A 16,515-nucleotide genomic window follows, 5' to 3' on the forward strand; every position below is an offset into this window, starting at 1 on the left:
GACTAACCCTAACCCTGAGACGACTAACCCCAACCCAGAGACGACTAACCCCAACCCTGAGACGACTAACCCCAACCCTGAGACGACTAACCCCAACCCAGAGACGACTAACCCTAACCCTGAGACGACTAACCCTAACCCAGAGACGACTAACCCCAACCCAGAGATGACTAACCCCAACCCTGAGACGACTAACCCCAACCCAGAGACGACTAACCCCAACCCTGAGACGACTAACCCCAACCCAGAGACGACTAACCCCAACCCAGAGACGACTAACCCTAGCCCTGAGACGACTAACCCCAACCCAGAGACGACTAACCCCAACCCTGAGACGACTAACCCCAACCCAGAGACGACTAACCCCAACCCAGAGACGACTAACCCTAGCCCTGAGACGACTAACCCCAACCCAGAGACGACTAACCCCAACCCAGAGACGACTAACCCTAACCCACAGACCACAGCCAGAATGACCTAACCTCCACTCTGAGCTCTGCTGAGATCCAGGTTCTGCTAGTCTGGACTCATAGTTTAGGCTGTTGCCACAACTTCGACCTCTGCCCTAATCTTCCCTGATCCGTCTGCTGTTCCTCGGTCTTCATGATGCTTCTCTCTACTCATGAGCTGGATTCATGAACCAAATCACACACAGATGCAACTATTGATCCGTATTTTAATTAGGGACGTCGAAATAAAATGGGCTGTATTCAAAATACATCAGATTTCCACAAAGAGCCATTTTTACCAACAGTTGGTTTAATGAATATAGTTCTGAGGAAAATCTTGAATATTTTGGTAGCAACGTGACAAATGATTTAATATCTAGCAGACGCTGTTAGACGACGAAGAAACAGCGACCGCCTCCGACCCGTCAGTGATCCTCTGCTGGCCTCCTGAGGAAAACTCACCTGGAAGCGGACTTCCTGGCTGGCCCGCTGGCGGCCGTCCTCGCTGTCGTTGATGGACTCCACTGACAGGTGTTTCTTCTCGGCTGCAGCGCGCTCCCTGATGAACTCCATGCGTCTGCTGCGACTCAGCTGCTGGGAGAGCAGCAACTGCAGCTGAGCGCGCGCTATTGAGCCCAGCAGGATCATGGACTCTGGAGGGGGACAGGGACGTCTGAGGTGAGTTCAGGACACACGGAAAAAGGAAGATGGATGGGGGGGTGGAGAAAAGTGCAACAAATGAAGAGAGAAAGTGGAGAAAGAGAAGAGCTGGAGGCAAACAGACAGAGTTTAGAGCCTGGAATGCAGCAGACGTCCACAGATTAGTGCGGCCATGAATTCCCAGGATTATGCTACATCGTGTGGAACAACAACATGAGGAAAGGTTCCCTTCTGGGGTCAAAGGGCAAGGTTTAGGACTAAGCTGAGGTTTGGGTTAGCTGTGTGACCGCGCCTTCAGAGGAGGCGTTTGGTTAACTGTTCCTGCACCGCGCTAAAATCTACGCTTCAGTCAGGAGACTGCCGCCATCAGCAAGCTGAGGCAGGAAGGAGGTTTCTACCCAGAAGTCACTCTGATGACGAAAGCCTGAGTTTAGGACCAGAGTGCGAACGGACCGCCGAGCAGCTATGCTGATGATACCCAGCTATATCTGTCTATAATCCAGATGAAGCTAACCCATTACATAGATTACAGGCATGTCTGAAGACAGAAAAACCTGGATGACTCTTAACTTTCTGCTTCTGAATGCAGATAAAACAGAAGTTATAGTCTTTGGACCAGAGTCTCTGAAAAAGAAGCTGATTAGCCAGTCACTTCATTTGGATGGGATTAAACTGATTTCAGATAATAAAGTAAAAAATCTTGGTGTTATTTTTGATCAGGACCTGTCATTTAAATCCCAGATCAAAGAGGTTTCTAGAATTTCCTTCTTTCATCTGAGGAATATTGCAAAAATGAGCAATCTCCTGTCCAGGGGTGATGCTGAGAAACTAGTCCATGCATTTGTTACTTCAAGGCTGGACTATTGTAATTCTTTACTATCAGGAAGTCCACAAACTGTAGTTAAAAGCCTTCAGCTGATCCAAAATGCTGCAGCCAGAGTTCTAATGAAAATGAAAAAGAGAGATCATATCTCGCCTATCCTGGCTTCTCTTCATTGGCTTCCTGTTAAATCCAGAATAGAATTTAAAATCCTCCTTCTCACATATAAAGCCTTAAATGGCCAAGCTCCATCTGATATCAGAGATCTGATTGTTCCTTATGTTCCTAACAGAGCACTTCGCTCTCAATCTGCAGGTTTACTAGTGGTTCCTAGAACTTCTAAAAGTAGAATGGGAGGCAGATCTTTTAGTTCTCAGGCTCCTCTCCTGTGGAACCAACTACCAGTTTTAGTCCGTGAGGCAGACACCCTGTCTACTTTTAAGGCTAGGCTTAAAACTTTCCTTTTTGATAAAGCTTCTAGTTAGAGTGGCTCAGGTTATCCTGATCTATCTCTATAGTTCTGCTGCTATAGGCTTAGACTGCTGGAGGACATAGGGACCCCTTTTTCATCATTCTGCTTCATTCTATCTCTATTCTCCCACTCTGCAGAATCTGTTAGTTCAATCTCTAACGTTCTGCTCTCTCTGCTTTTTCTCATAGTAGCTTCATCTGGTCTGTTCCTGTTTGGCTGTGACTCCATCCTGGAGAGAAATATCAGCTGTGCTGCTGCCATCAACACCTTTGTTTCTAGATGTTGGAGCTTGGCCTGTTTTCCAGTGTAGTCCTGTTTCTCTGACTGTGACTAACTGGATGTGCGCTCGTCATCCTCTGACATGGGAGCTGGCTCGGAGCTCGTCTGCCTGGCTGTGTGTTTCCTGGACGGGGCCGCCTGTGGAGCTGGTTGACAGTTGCCTTTTGTATCTATGCTTCTTTTTCTATGTCTGCTTCTGTCTCCTTGAACCCCAGTGGGCCTCAGCAGATGGCCGCTCACACTGAGCCTGGTTCTGCTGGAGGTTTCTTCCTGTTCAAAGGGAGTTTTTCCTCTCCACTGTCGCTACAAGCATGCTTAGTGTGAGGGATTGCTGAAGAGTCAATGAGTCGATGCAATCAGCTGGTTTTCCTTAGATAGAAAACTTTGAATCAATCTGACTATGATCTGGTTGAACTGGAAAGTGACCTGAGATGACATGATGTGAATTGGAGCTATAGAAATAAACTGAATAGAATTGAACCGGAGAGAGAGAACGGACCGCCGAGAGGTTCCAACCCCCTCCCCCCACCCCCCAATAAAAATCTTTCAACCAGAAAAATGTTCATTTTGATCAATCTTGTCATTTGCTGTATATATATAAATATAAAATAGATATCCTGTTATTTAATTAGCCGGGACGACATAAACCAGAATATTTATCAATCTTTCCGACAACAAGGATAAATCCTGGGAAACATGAAGGTTGGCAGTAAGCAGGAGGAATGAAGAAGGTGGGAGGAGCCAGAATCCAGACAGCTTCAGGGAGATCAGACCCGCTGGTCGCTGGATAAACCTAAACCTGTTCAAACCAACGGATGATGGAGGAGGCTCCGCCCACTACGGATGGAGCTCAGGTCTCACCAGCAGATTCCACCAGGGCCAGAGTCTTCAGGTGACCCGACATCAGGACATTGTGCAGGTCTCTGTAGCAGCAGTCCAGCGTGATGTAGCGCACATCCCGTACCATGATGTCCTCCACACGGATGTTATACCTCCTGAGACAAGCATGGAGGAAGACGAGTGTTAAAACGATGAAACATGAAACGTTTCTCCTCTTCCACTGACATCAGGAGGATGGAGAGCGTGGAGGAAACGCTCACAGCGGGATCCAGAACCCCGATGGTTGCCTTCCTCGGAGGAAGCGGGCTCTGAACGGACATCGATGAGCTTCAGCAGGTCAGACGGCTGCAGGAACAAACCCAGGATTCCTCCATGTTCACAGCCGCCTGGGACCCTGGGGGCCTTCAAACGTCTGAGCCACTGCATCGTTACCTTCAGAGCGTCCTAATGGCGTCATGTTTCAGTAACTAACAGGAAGGCCTGGATTAGACGCTTCGTTTGGTGGTTCAGGAAACAATGATGTTCTCCTTAATGAGGAACCAGGTTTACTATTCAGGTTTTACTGATCCTGGTCTTTAATCTAAGTCGAATGGTCAATAAACAGGAACGCTTTTTTTTTTATCAAACATGTTCCAAAGATTTAGGCTAATTTTATAAATCTCATTTTTCTGTGCTCGGAATAAAAGCAGACGGATTTAATCCCATTAAAAAAAAAGCTCTAAAAGCTTCTTTGCTTCCTCCTTTCTGCATTTAAATTAACATTCGGATCAGAGGGAGTGATCCCGATCCTTTCCTCTGATCCCACGCAGCATCTTTCCCTGAAGGCATGGAGGAAACCTGGACCTTCATGGTTAGACGGAGGAAGCTGATGGAGGAGCAGCATCAGGTAGGAACTGCAGAAGCCCAATGATGCTGAATGAGACCAACATGTGGGAATAGACCGTTTCTAATCCGAACCGTTTCTAATCCTAACCGTTTCTAATCTGAACCATTTCTGATCGGAACCGTTTCTGATCTAAACCGTTTCTAATCTGAACCGTTTCTGATCCGAACCGTTTCTGATCTAAACCGTTTCTAATCTGAACCGTTTCTGATCCGAACCGTTTCTAATCCGAACCGTTTCTAATCTAAACCGTTTCTAATCTGAACCTTTTCTGATCCGAACCGTTTCTAATCGGAACCGTTTCTAATTGGAACCGTTTCTAATCTGAACTGTTTCTGATCCGAACCGTTTCTAATCTGAACCGTTTCTGATCGGAACCATTTCTGATCGGAACCGTTTCTGATCTAAACCGTTTCTAATCTGAACCGTTTCTGATCCGAACCGTTTCTGATCTAAACCGTTTCTAATCTGAACCGTTTCTGATCCGAACCGTTTCTAATCCGAACCGTTTCTAATCTAAACCGTTTCTAATCTGAACCTTTTCTGATCCGAACCGTTTCTAATCGGAACCGTTTCTAATTGGAACCGTTTCTAATCTGAACTGTTTCTGATCCGAACCGTTTCTAATCTGAACCGTTTCTGATCGGAACCGTTTCTGATCTAAACCGTTTCTGATCTGAACCGTTTCTGATCCGAACCGTTTCTGATCTAAACCGTTTCTAATCTGAACCGTTTCTGATCCGAACCGTTTCTAATCCGAACCGTTTCTAATCTAAACCGTTTCTAATCTGAACCTTTTCTGATCCGAACCGTTTCTAATCGGAACCGTTTCTAATCTGAACCGTTTCTGATCCGAACCGTTTCTAATCTAAACCGTTTCTAATTGGAACCGTTTCTAATCCGAACCGTTTCTAATCTGAACCTTTTCTGATCCGAACCGTTTCTAATCGGAACCGTTTCTAATTGGAACCGTTTCTAATCTGAACTGTTTCTGATCCGAACCGTTTCTAATCCGAACCGTTTCTGATCGGAACCGTTTCTGATCTAAACCGTTTCTAATCTGAACCGTTTCTGATCCGAACCGTTTCTGATCTAAACCGTTTCTAATCTGAACCGTTTCTGATCCGAACCGTTTCTAATCCGAACCGTTTCTAATTGGAACCGTTTCTGATCCGAACCGTTTCTAATCCGAACCGTTTCTAATCCGAACCGTTTCTAATCTGAACCTTTTCTGATCCGAACCGTTTCTAATCGGAACCGTTTCTAATTGGAACCGTTTCTAATCTGAACTGTTTCTGATCCGAACCGTTTCTAATCTGAACCGTTTCTGATCGGAACCGTTTCTGATCTAAACCGTTTCTAATCTGAACCGTTTCTGATCCGAACCGTTTCTGATCTAAACCGTTTCTAATCTGAACCGTTTCTGATCCGAACCGTTTCTAATCCGAACCGTTTCTAATCTAAACCGTTTCTAATCTGAACCTTTTCTGATCCGAACCGTTTCTAATCGGAACCGTTTCTAATTGGAACCGTTTCTAATCTGAACCGTTTCTGATCCGAACCGTTTCTAATCTAAACCGTTTCTAATCGGAACCGTTTCTAATTGGAACCGTTTCTAATCTGAACCGTTTCTGATCCGAACCGTTTCTAATCGGAACCGTTTCTAATTGGAACCGTTTCTAATCGGAACCGTTTCTAATTGGAACCGTTTCTAATTGGAACCGTTTCTAATTGGAACCGTTTCTAATTGGAACCGTTTCTAATCGGAACCGTTTCTAATTGGAACCGTTTCTAATTGGAACCGTTTCTAATCTGAACCGTTTCTGATCCGAACCGTTTCTAATCGGAACCGTTTCTAATTGGAACCGTTTCTAATTGGAACCGTTTCTAATCGGAACCGTTTCTGATCGTTTCCGATATTAATGAGGTTTATACTGATGGGAGGCAGAAGATCCTCAGAACGTCACTTGGTTCCAGAACATGAGGTGAAAGTATCAACGGTCCGTCTAATCGTTGGGCTGCTGTGGTGTGGAGGTAGAGCGCATATAGCGGCTGTTGCAGGTTCCAATCCCGGTCCTGTTGACCTTTGCCGAACGTCTCTCCCTTCTCTTGTTTAGCCCCTCCCCTTGGGGAGCAGTGGGCTGCCATGGTACGGTGCCCGGGGAGCAGTGTGGGGTGAATGGTCTTGCTCAGGGACCCAGCTCAGACCTAAAGCAGGATCATGGCGTGTGATGTGGTGGCGGTACTTACTCCTGGTGACCCCAGCCCAGCTCTGGGAGGTAGGGCAGCTTCTTGATCCGAATGATGGAGTCGTAGAGCGACGGCTGCAGAGACTGAGCCACGGCGTTGGCGAGGATCACGGCTATCATCACCGGCAGGATGTGGGAGATCTGACCAGTCAGCTCGAACACGATGACCGCCGTGGAAACGGTGTGGGTGACGGCGCCTGACATGGCCGCAGCACCTGGGGGAGAGCCACAGACAACATAATCATCATCACCATCATCTTCATCATCATCACCACCATCATCATCACCATCACCACCTTCATCATCATCATCACCATCACCACCATCATCTTCATCATCACCATTATCCTCATCACCACCACTATCCCCATCATCATCACCATCACCACCATCACCATCATCTTCATCACCACCATCATCATCACCATCAGGTTCTGACAGAGAACTTCTTTTCCATTTCATGGCGGTTCTGGAACCCCAGAAAGGTTGGATTCTGGGTTAGAGGTGAAAGCTAGGAATAGGGAGAGCAGAACGTACCCACAACGGCGTATCCTCCTGGCACGATGGGGTAGATGGAGCCGTCCGAGTGGATGCCATCTGGGAACCAGGCGGCCATGCTCTCTCCAACCAGGCGGCCAAAGGCTGCTCCTACAGCGGCCACACAGACGCAGGTTAGAGGATTCATTTCTTAGAAACGATCTGATGGAGTCTTCCAGTCAGCTTGGATTATTTCAACATTTTCCTAAAGCATCCAGGGATCGGGATGCCTCTGCATCGCCACACCATGACCAGCCCACCTCCATGCTGCACAGAGGATTCAGTCTGAGCCAAAGATGATGTCATTGATCAGGAGAAGCCCCTCCCCTTCCTGTCTATGATGAGGTGTTTCCTAAAGGTCAGTCCAGCCTGCTCTGATGACTCGTCCATAAGTGGATTTTACTGCTTACCGATAACGAACACAGGCATGAAGGCTCCGCAGGGCACCGGGATGGTGATGGCCAGGGCAGACATCCAGAACTGGGGACAGACAAACAGATATTAGTCCCGCCCAGCGTCTGCAGGAGCGCCGGGATTATTACCGCGGTCACGCTCAACCACCACCTTTATCACGCATCTGACTGGAACAGATCGGCCTTCGCTGATTGGCTGATGCCGCAGCAGGCGGCCAATTAGGCAGCAGGGACATAGTTTGAACAGAAGCTGAACTGTTCTTCAGAAACAGATCTAAAGTCCGCTGCACAGAAACAACAGAAGCTAATAATCTGCTGATTGGTTCTGATCCGTTCTGACATCATCAACATGAAGGGCACATTTAACGGGTCTAGGAAACTTTTTTCTGTGTTTGACGATAAAAAGGGAGCTTTGAATTTAGAACTATCTGCATCGACAATGCATCACTGAGAACATGTAGAAGATGTTCTCCAGATGTCCTATATGGACGTTCTGCAGATGTCCTATAAGGATGTTCTGCAGATGTCCTATAAGGACGTTCTGCAGATGTCCTATAAGGACGTTCTGCAGATGTCCTATAAGGACGTTCTGCAGATGTCCTATAAGGACGTTCTGCGTCGTTAACACCTGCAGGTCTCTGTTATCTGGTTGGATGATCGATCCGCTGATTGGTTAGAAATGAACCAAGTGGATCCAGTTTGATTCTGGTTTTTAAAGGATGTTGGTGGGAGCCGCTCCTCATCTTCAGATTGAATCCCGTCCAGCGGGGACGTCTTTTCTCTGCTCATTCTGAGATGATCCTGTGAGGTCAGCAGCGTAGTATCGCTGCCTTCATCTCATGGTTTCTAATTAATTACTCTCATTGCTCCCTCTGCTGCGTCTATAGTTAGCTGTAATTAAGGCTGGTTGCCATGGTGACGGAAAGCTTCTCCTCCTACAGCCCTGCAAGCGTTTTCACACCCCGAGCAAAGACACACAGAGCTGCGTAGGTGTTCGCACCATCACACCCCCTCTGATGAGGAGCACAGCTCCAGATACACCGACCGACCGCCCGCCCGCCTGGTCGACCGCCTGGCCGACCAGCTGACTGACTGCATGTTAGCGTCTAAAACTTTCAATAATTCAATATTAATATTTCATATGAATCAGTGAAATAAAAGGACTAAATGTGTGAAACGTGATCCTCTGATCGTCACCATCAGTCAGTTCAGCCAATATCTGAATCCTGATGAGATCAAAACATCGTCTAGAACAAGAAGCTGCCATTTAACGCAGAAACAGGCTTCAATGTAGAGTAAAGCTACAGCCCAGCAGTTAGTCATGCTGAGGGGGGCGGAGCCTCTTTAAAGCTCCAGCAGGCAGCGCCTCCATCCAAGCTCAGGACGGCAGCCATCTTTTATTCTGCAGGGCCCTCTGCTGTTGCTCCGCTCCTGTTGGTGCGATGCACGGTGAACCCGTCCACCTCACGCCTCCTCAGCCTAACAGGGTCAGCTGCCTCAATCCAGAAGCAGGGCTCTGCTTCAAACGGTGGAGCTGCAGAACCGATGCAGCTTTGATTACTCTGCTGAGGACAGATAACGGGTTATTATCTAAACCCGTTCAATCCAGACTGACAGCTACAAACTCAGCAGAACAGCCTGAAACAGAGAAACGGGGAACCAGAGAACCAGGAAACCGGTTTCAGTTCTTCCAGTCCTGGAAGAAACTGGACCGGTTCCCAGCTGACGTTGGATCTGGGTTGGAGGAAGGAGAAGTTCAGGCAGAACTCTGCTGCTAGTCTGGTGGATAAACTGGACCTGATGTCCCGCCTGAACTGAAACGAGGGTCAGATTTGGGTCAGAACCACAACAGCAGAAATCTGCTTCTGTCTCCTTGAACCCCAGTGGGCCTCAGCAGATGGAGGTTTCTTCCTGTTCAAAGGGAGTTTTTCCTCTCCACTGTCGCTACAAGCATGCTTAGTGTGAGGGATTGCTGAAGAGTCAATGAGTCGATGCAATCAGCTGGTTTTCCTTAGATAGAAAACTTTGAATCAATCTGACTGGATGATCTGGTGAACTGGAAAGTGACCTGAGATGACATGATGTGAATTGGAGCTATAGAAATAAAATGAATAGAACTGAATTGAATGACCCAAAGCACACAGCCAGGATAACCAAGGAGCAGCTCTGCTAGAAGCAGATCTAGGTTCTGGTGTGGCCTAGCTAGTCTCCAGACCTAGACTCAATAGAGAATCTTGGGAGGAAGCTCAGACTCCTGAGAAACCTGATAGATCTAGAGAAGATCTGTGTGGAGGAATGGGCCAAAATCGCTCCTGTAGCCCAAATCTGGTGAAAAAAACAGGAAACCTTTGACCTCTGGGAACAAAGGCTACTGGATCAAATATTAACTTTAATTTTCTCAGGTGTTCTTCTTTGTTCGTGTCTCTCTACCTGCCATGATAACTGCAGATTTCCAAGATGGAGGACTAGCAGAATAGCATCGCTTCCTCACTGTTAGCGCTCCTGAGTGTTCGTACCCTCATGATGATGAAGAGGACCAGAGTGACGAAGACGTTGACCTGCGGGTGTTTCCAGGCCTGGGAGTTTCCGATGTAGTCGAATCCGTCAGCGACGCCCTGTTTGGCCCACGTCCGGTTGTCCAACAGAGTCACCAGCGCCTCCCTCTGGGTCAGCTGCCAACCAGAGAGGAGACAAACCTTCAGCTACATCCACAGAAATACGCTTCTGATTTATCCTGGAAAACTTTAAAACACATTTAAAACTTTTCCCACAATTTCCAAGACTGTGTAGAAAAAGCTACTGAATTTATTCCCATTCAGCCTCATGTGATGCAGTTAACCCAGACCGCTGTGATTACAGCCAATGGGAAACGGCCTGTCGCCATGACAACTACTGCTGGACCATAAACCGTGATGTAATAATGATGATAGCAGCTTCCTGTTAAAGACCAAACAATAAATCATTAAAAGGTAAAACTGTTCATTTCCCAGCAGACAAAGTCCATAAGATAATAATAATATTAATATTAATAACAATAACTGAACTTTATTGATCCCACATTGGAGAAATTCCCTTTCTGCATTTAACCCGTTCTCCTTGTGGAGCAGTGGGCCGCCGTGGCGCGGCGCCCGGGGGGCAGTGGGCTGCCATGGTGCGGCGCCCGGGGAGCAGTGGGCTGCCATGGTGCGGCACCCGGGGGGCAGTAGCCTGCCATGGTGCGGCGGCGCCCGGGGGGCAGTGGGCCGCCGTGGCGCGGCGCCCGGGGGGCAGTGGGCTGCCATGGTGCGGCGCCCGGGGGGCAGTGGGCTGCCTTGGTGCGGCGCCCGGGGGGCAGTGGGCTGCCATGGTGCGGCGCCCGGGGAGCAGTGGGCTGCCATGGTGCGGCGCCCGGGGGGCAGTGGGCTGCCTTGGTGCGGCACCCGGGGGGCAGTGGGCTGCCGTGGTGCGGCGCCCGGGGGGCAGTGGGCTGCCATGGCGCGGCACCCGGGGAGCAGTGGTGCAGCGCCCGGGGGGCAGTGGGCTGCCATGGCGCGACACCCGGGGGGCAGTGGGCTGCCATGGTGCGGCACCCGGGGGGCAGTGGGCTCACTGCAGAGTTTAAAACTTCTTCAGCTGCGGCCGCCGTCTCTACTAGAGAGGACAATGATGATGAGGAGGAGGAGGAGCCTGTTCTCTGAGCAGGTCCTCCAAAGGGCGGAGCTTCAGAGGTCTTCCTGGTTTCCTGTTAGGATGGACGCCCTGCAGCTTCTGATGGCCGCCATTAACCAGGTGGAGGGATCCAATCAGACGCTCCTGACTCGTCCCTGGAGGAAACGGACAGTATGCTGCTCGCGTCTCGGCGTCCGCTGATGACTTACTAATAACCAGGAACATTAATCAGCAGAGGGTTTCCTGTTCCTCCATGTTTCTTCATAAACTCCTGACATAAAGCCTCCTATGGAATCTCAGCACGGAAACGGCGCACAGCTTCCTGCTCGCTTCGCTCCTAGACTTCACTTCCTGTTTGGACTGGCTGCCATGGAAACTGTCAATCATCCGCCTACCCATGATGCCTTAAAGCAAGGCCTGGTCCCTCTAACCTGAACCGGTTCAGTGATTAAAACAAAAATCACTGCAGGGCAGCGTGTCGACTGCAGGCGCTTCAGACGGAGACAGTTTACAGAAACCAACATGTCTGCTATAAAGTAGAGCTGATCTATCAAGCACAGATCTATCCATACCTTCCCAGCCATGAATTGTCCAAATCCAGGGGGAAACGTCAGCGTTGAAACCACTAAAGTGACCAGAGCAGGATACAGCAGCCGTCTAAGAAAAGGAGGAAAGAAAACAGTCTGATCAGGCTTCAGGACACATGAAGCAAACGATGTCAGACCAGCGTACCCCGTCAGACCGACATACCCCGTCAGACCAGCATACCCCGTCAGACCAGCATACCCCGTCAGACCAGCGTACCCCGTCAGACCAGCATACCCCGTCAGACCGACATACCCCGTCAGACCAGCGTACCCCGTCAGACCAGCATACCCCGTCAGACCAGCGTACCCCGTCAGACCAGCGTACCCCGCGTACCCCGTCAGACCAGCGTACCCCGTCAGAGCAGCGTACCCCGCGTACCCCATCAGACCAGCGTACCCCGTCAGACCAGCATACGCCGGCAGACCAACGTACCCCGTCAGACCAGCGTACCCCGCGTACCCCGTCAGACCAGCGTACCCCGTCAGAGCAGCGTACCCCGCGTACCCCATCAGACCAGCGTACCCCGTCAGACCAGCGTACCCCGTCAGACCAGCATACCCTGTCAGACCAACGTACCCCGTCAGACCAGCGTACCCCCGCGTAATAACAGATTATCCCACGTTTCCCTAATTTTAACTGCAGCTAAAACCTTTGGGGCAGATTTGACTCTGTTTTCTGGAAAATACAGCAGAGCTGCCCACATCGTCCTACAAGCAGTGACTCATCAGCTGGAGGCGGGTAGAGAGAGCATCCGACCCCCACGCCTTCACCACAGGTACCTACTTCTTCATCAGGAATTTGTTGATGGTCTTTTGTTTCCTCATAAACTGGACGATCAGTCGGTTCAGGTAGACGAACAGAGCCCCCCCAAATCCACTGGCAATGCTGCAGAGAGAGAAACGGGGGTTAGTCCTGCATTCCCTCAGCAGGCATGATCAATCGATGCACGATCAAACTGAGCTGCAGCAGCTGGGAGGCAGCGGGTGACTGTGGGGAGGGCGATGTGATGCAGGGAAGGGTGGGGGGGTGGTCTACTACTAGCATCAGCTGCAGCCAGGCGGGACGGTGGTGCAGGACAGAGGGTTGCTGGTTCAAAGCCCAGCTCTGCCCTTCTACTGGTTTTCACAGATGACAGATTCACTCATTTCTGATTCATAATAGTGAAGAGACGTTTAAATTCATCCAGACAGAGTCCTGACAACGACCAAAATCTAATAAATTAGCAAATATTCCCAAAGGAGCAAATCATGATAATCTAATTAAAATCAAAATAATTCCAATTGGGGAAAAAGTTAAAACGATTAAATGTGGTTTATTTAACATAAGATCGCTTTCCTCTAAAAGTCTGCTAGTTAATGACTTACTGATTACTCCCAAAACAGTTACCTACAACTCTTTGAACATTTAACCCTTAATTTCCCTGATCCTAATTTCAAAGCAAGAAAACCTCTTCTTTTTGTAACTTTGTATCGTCCACCAGGTCCTTACTCTGAATTTTTAGATGAGTTTTCAGAGTTCCTTTCTGATTTGGTATTAAATACTGACAGGGTCATCATAGTGGGAGATTTTAACATCCATGCTGACATTGAAGGCGATAGCTTAAGAGCAGCCTTTAATGCTATCTTAGACACTATTGGCTTTGTTCAGAGTGTGAATAGTCCCACACATTCTCATCTTCATACTTTGGATCTTGTGCTGACATACGGCATAGAATGTGAAGAAATAACAGGATTTCCTCACAACCCTGTCCTCTCTGACCACTTTCTAATAACCTTCAGGATTACTTTAACAGAGTTTTCCTCCCCCAAAAGAAGGTTACACTTTAGTAGATCTTTATCAGATAGAGCAGTTATACATTTTATAGAATCTGCTTCACTTTCTCTCTCCTCTGTGTCGCTGAGCAGTGCTGCAGAGTGCTAAAGCATAGCTTATCAACCTTCACCTACCCTATGACAGCAAAGGCAGGAAGCTCCTGAAGGTCAAAGGGAAAATCCAAACGGAACCGGGTTTTGAAAAGTGCAGTGATGGTTTCTGTGGGAAGAGAGAAACACGGGAAGTTAGTGAGTAAAACTAGACAGAAAACACTTCATCATCATCAATCCATCAGGGTCACAGTGGGGGACGGTGCCTATCTCCAGCTGTCTACAGGCGAAAGGCGGGGTCCACCCTGGACAGGTCACCAGTCTGTTACTAGGCAACACAACAGAAGTTCAGCCACACACACACTCACACCTAAGGAGAATTTAGAGAAGCCAATTAACCTAACAGTCATGTTTTTGGACTGAGGGAGGAAGCCGGAGTACCCGGAGAGAACCCACGCATGCTCAGGGAGAACATGCAGACTCCATGCAGAAAGACTCCGGGCCGGGAATTTAACCCAGAACCTTCTTGCTGCAAGGCAGCAGTGCTACCCAGTGCTTCACTGAGCAGCTCCCACTGACAGCTGGAACGTTCCCATTGACTGCCGGAACGTTCCCATTGACTGCCGAAACGTTCCCACTGACAGCTGGAACATTCCCACTGACAGCTGGAATCTTCCCACTGACAGCTGGAATCTTCCCACTGACAGCTGGAACGTTCCCACTGACAGCTGGAACATTCCCACTGACAGCCGGAACGTTCCCACTGACAGCTGGAATCTTCCCACTGACAGCTGGAATCTTCCCACTGACAGCTGGAATCTTCCCACTGACAGCTGGAACATTCCCACTGACAGCTGGAATCTTCCCACTGACAGCTGGAACGTTCCCATTGACTGCCGGAACGTTCCCATTGACTGCCGGAACGTTCCCACTGACAGCTGGAACATTCCCACTGACAGCTGGAATCTTCCCACTGACAGCCGGAACGTTCCCATTGACTGCCGGAACGTTCCCACTGACAGCTGGAACATTCCCACTGACAGCCGGAACGTTCCCACTGACAGCTGGAATCTTCCCACTGACAGCTGGAACGTTCCCATTGACTGCCGGAACGTTCCCACTGACAGCTGGAACATTCCCACTGACAGCCGGAACGTTCCCACTGACAGCTGGAATCTTCCACTGACAGCTGGAATCTTCCCACTGACAGCTGGAACGTTCCCATTGACTGCCGGAACGTTCCCACTGACAGCTGGAACATTCCCACTGACAGCCGGAACGTTCCCACTGACAGCTGGAATCTTCCCACTGACAGCTGGAACGTTCCCATTGACTGCCGGAACGTTCCCATTGACTGCCGGAACGTTCCCACTGACAGCCGGAACGTTCCCACTGACAGCCGGAACGTTCCCACTGACAGCTGGAATCTTCCCACTGACAGCTGGAACGTTCCCATTGACTGCCGGAACGTTCCCATTGACTGCCGGAACGTTCCCACTGACAGCTGGAACATTCCCACTGACAGCTGGAACGTTCCCATTGACTGCCGGAACGTTCCCACTGACAGCCGGAACGTTCCCATTGACTGCCAGAACGTTCCCACTGACAGCTGGAACGTTCCCACTGACAGCTGGAACATTCCCACTGACAGCCGGAACGTTCCCACTGACAGCTGGAATCTTCCCACTGACAGCCGGAACGTTCCCATTGACTGCCGGAACGTTCCCACTGACAGCTGGAACGTTCCATTGACAGCCGGAACGTTCCCACTGACTGCCGGAACGTTCCCACTGACAGCCGGAACGTTCCCACTGACAGCCGGAACGTTCCCACTGACAGCTGGAACTTCCCACTGACAGCTGGACGTTCCCGGGGGGAACGTCCCATTGACTGCCGGAACGTTCCCACTGACAGCTGGAATCTTCCCACTGACAGCTGGAACGTTCCCACTGACAGCCGGAACGTTCCCATTGACTGCCGGAACGTTCCCACTGACAGCTGGAATCTTCCCACTGACAGCCGGAACGTTCCCACTGACAGCTGGAACGTTCCCACTGACAGCTGGAACGTTCCCACTGACAGCCGGAACGTTCCCACTGACAGCTGGAATCTTCCCACTGACAGCTGGAACGTTCCCACTGACAGCCGGAACGTTCCCACTGACAGCTGGAACGTTCCCACTGACAGCTGGAACGTTCCCACTGACAGCCGGAACGTTCCCATTGACAGCCGGAACGTTCCCACTGACAGCCGGAACGTTCCCACTGACAGTGGAACGTTCCCACGGACAGTTGGAACATTCCCACGGACAGTTGGAACGTTCCCACGGACAGTTGGAACGTTCCCATTGACTGCCGGAACGTTCCCACTGACAGCTGGAATCTTCCCACGGACAGTTGGAACGTTCCCACGGACAGTTGGAACGTTCCCACGGACAGTTGGAACGTTCCCATGGACAGTTGGAACGTTCCAACTGTCCATGGGAACGTTCCAACTGACAGCTGGAACGTTCCCATTGACTGCCGGAACGTTTCCACTGACAGCCGGAACGTTCCCATTGACTGCCAGAACGTTCCCACTGACAGCTGGAACATTCCCACTGACAGCCGGAACGTTCCCACTGACAGCCGGAACGTTCCCACTGACAGCCGGAACGTTCCCACTGACAGCTGGAACATTCCCACTGACAGCCGGAACGTTCCGGCTGTCAGTGGGAACGTTCCCACTGACAGCCGGAATCTTCCCACTGACAGCCGGAACGTTCCCATTGACTGCCGGAACGTTCCGGCAGTCAATGGGAACGTTCCGGCTGTCA

The 16,515-nt window shown here is 49.9% G+C and overlaps 1 protein-coding gene across 5 annotated transcripts in view; it reads right to left on the minus strand.

Annotated features, from left to right (window-relative positions):
* The window catches only part of LOC119775214 (chloride channel protein 2-like), an 83,723-nt gene that overhangs the window by 14,779 nt on the left and 52,429 nt on the right, over positions 1 to 16,515 (minus strand). For all 5 annotated transcript variants that reach the window (XM_038273109.1, XM_038273108.1, XM_038273111.1 and 2 more), the window contains 9 exons: positions 13,785 to 13,869; positions 12,622 to 12,723; positions 11,823 to 11,907; positions 10,119 to 10,274; positions 7,600 to 7,669; positions 7,190 to 7,300; positions 6,654 to 6,867; positions 3,542 to 3,675; positions 912 to 1,102 (listed from right to left, as the gene is read on the minus strand). In XM_038273109.1, coding sequence (XP_038129037.1) covers positions 912 to 1,102; positions 3,542 to 3,675; positions 6,654 to 6,867; positions 7,190 to 7,300; positions 7,600 to 7,669; positions 10,119 to 10,274; positions 11,823 to 11,907; positions 12,622 to 12,723; positions 13,785 to 13,869 — 1,148 coding nt within the window. The remainder of the gene's footprint in view (positions 1 to 911; positions 1,103 to 3,541; positions 3,676 to 6,653; positions 6,868 to 7,189; positions 7,301 to 7,599; positions 7,670 to 10,118; positions 10,275 to 11,822; positions 11,908 to 12,621; positions 12,724 to 13,784; positions 13,870 to 16,515) is intronic.

Source organism: Cyprinodon tularosa, unplaced genomic scaffold, assembly GCF_016077235.1.
Source record: "Cyprinodon tularosa strain WSP-4 unplaced genomic scaffold, ASM1607723v1 ctg859, whole genome shotgun sequence".
NCBI lineage: Eukaryota > Metazoa > Chordata > Actinopteri > Cyprinodontiformes > Cyprinodontidae > Cyprinodon > Cyprinodon tularosa.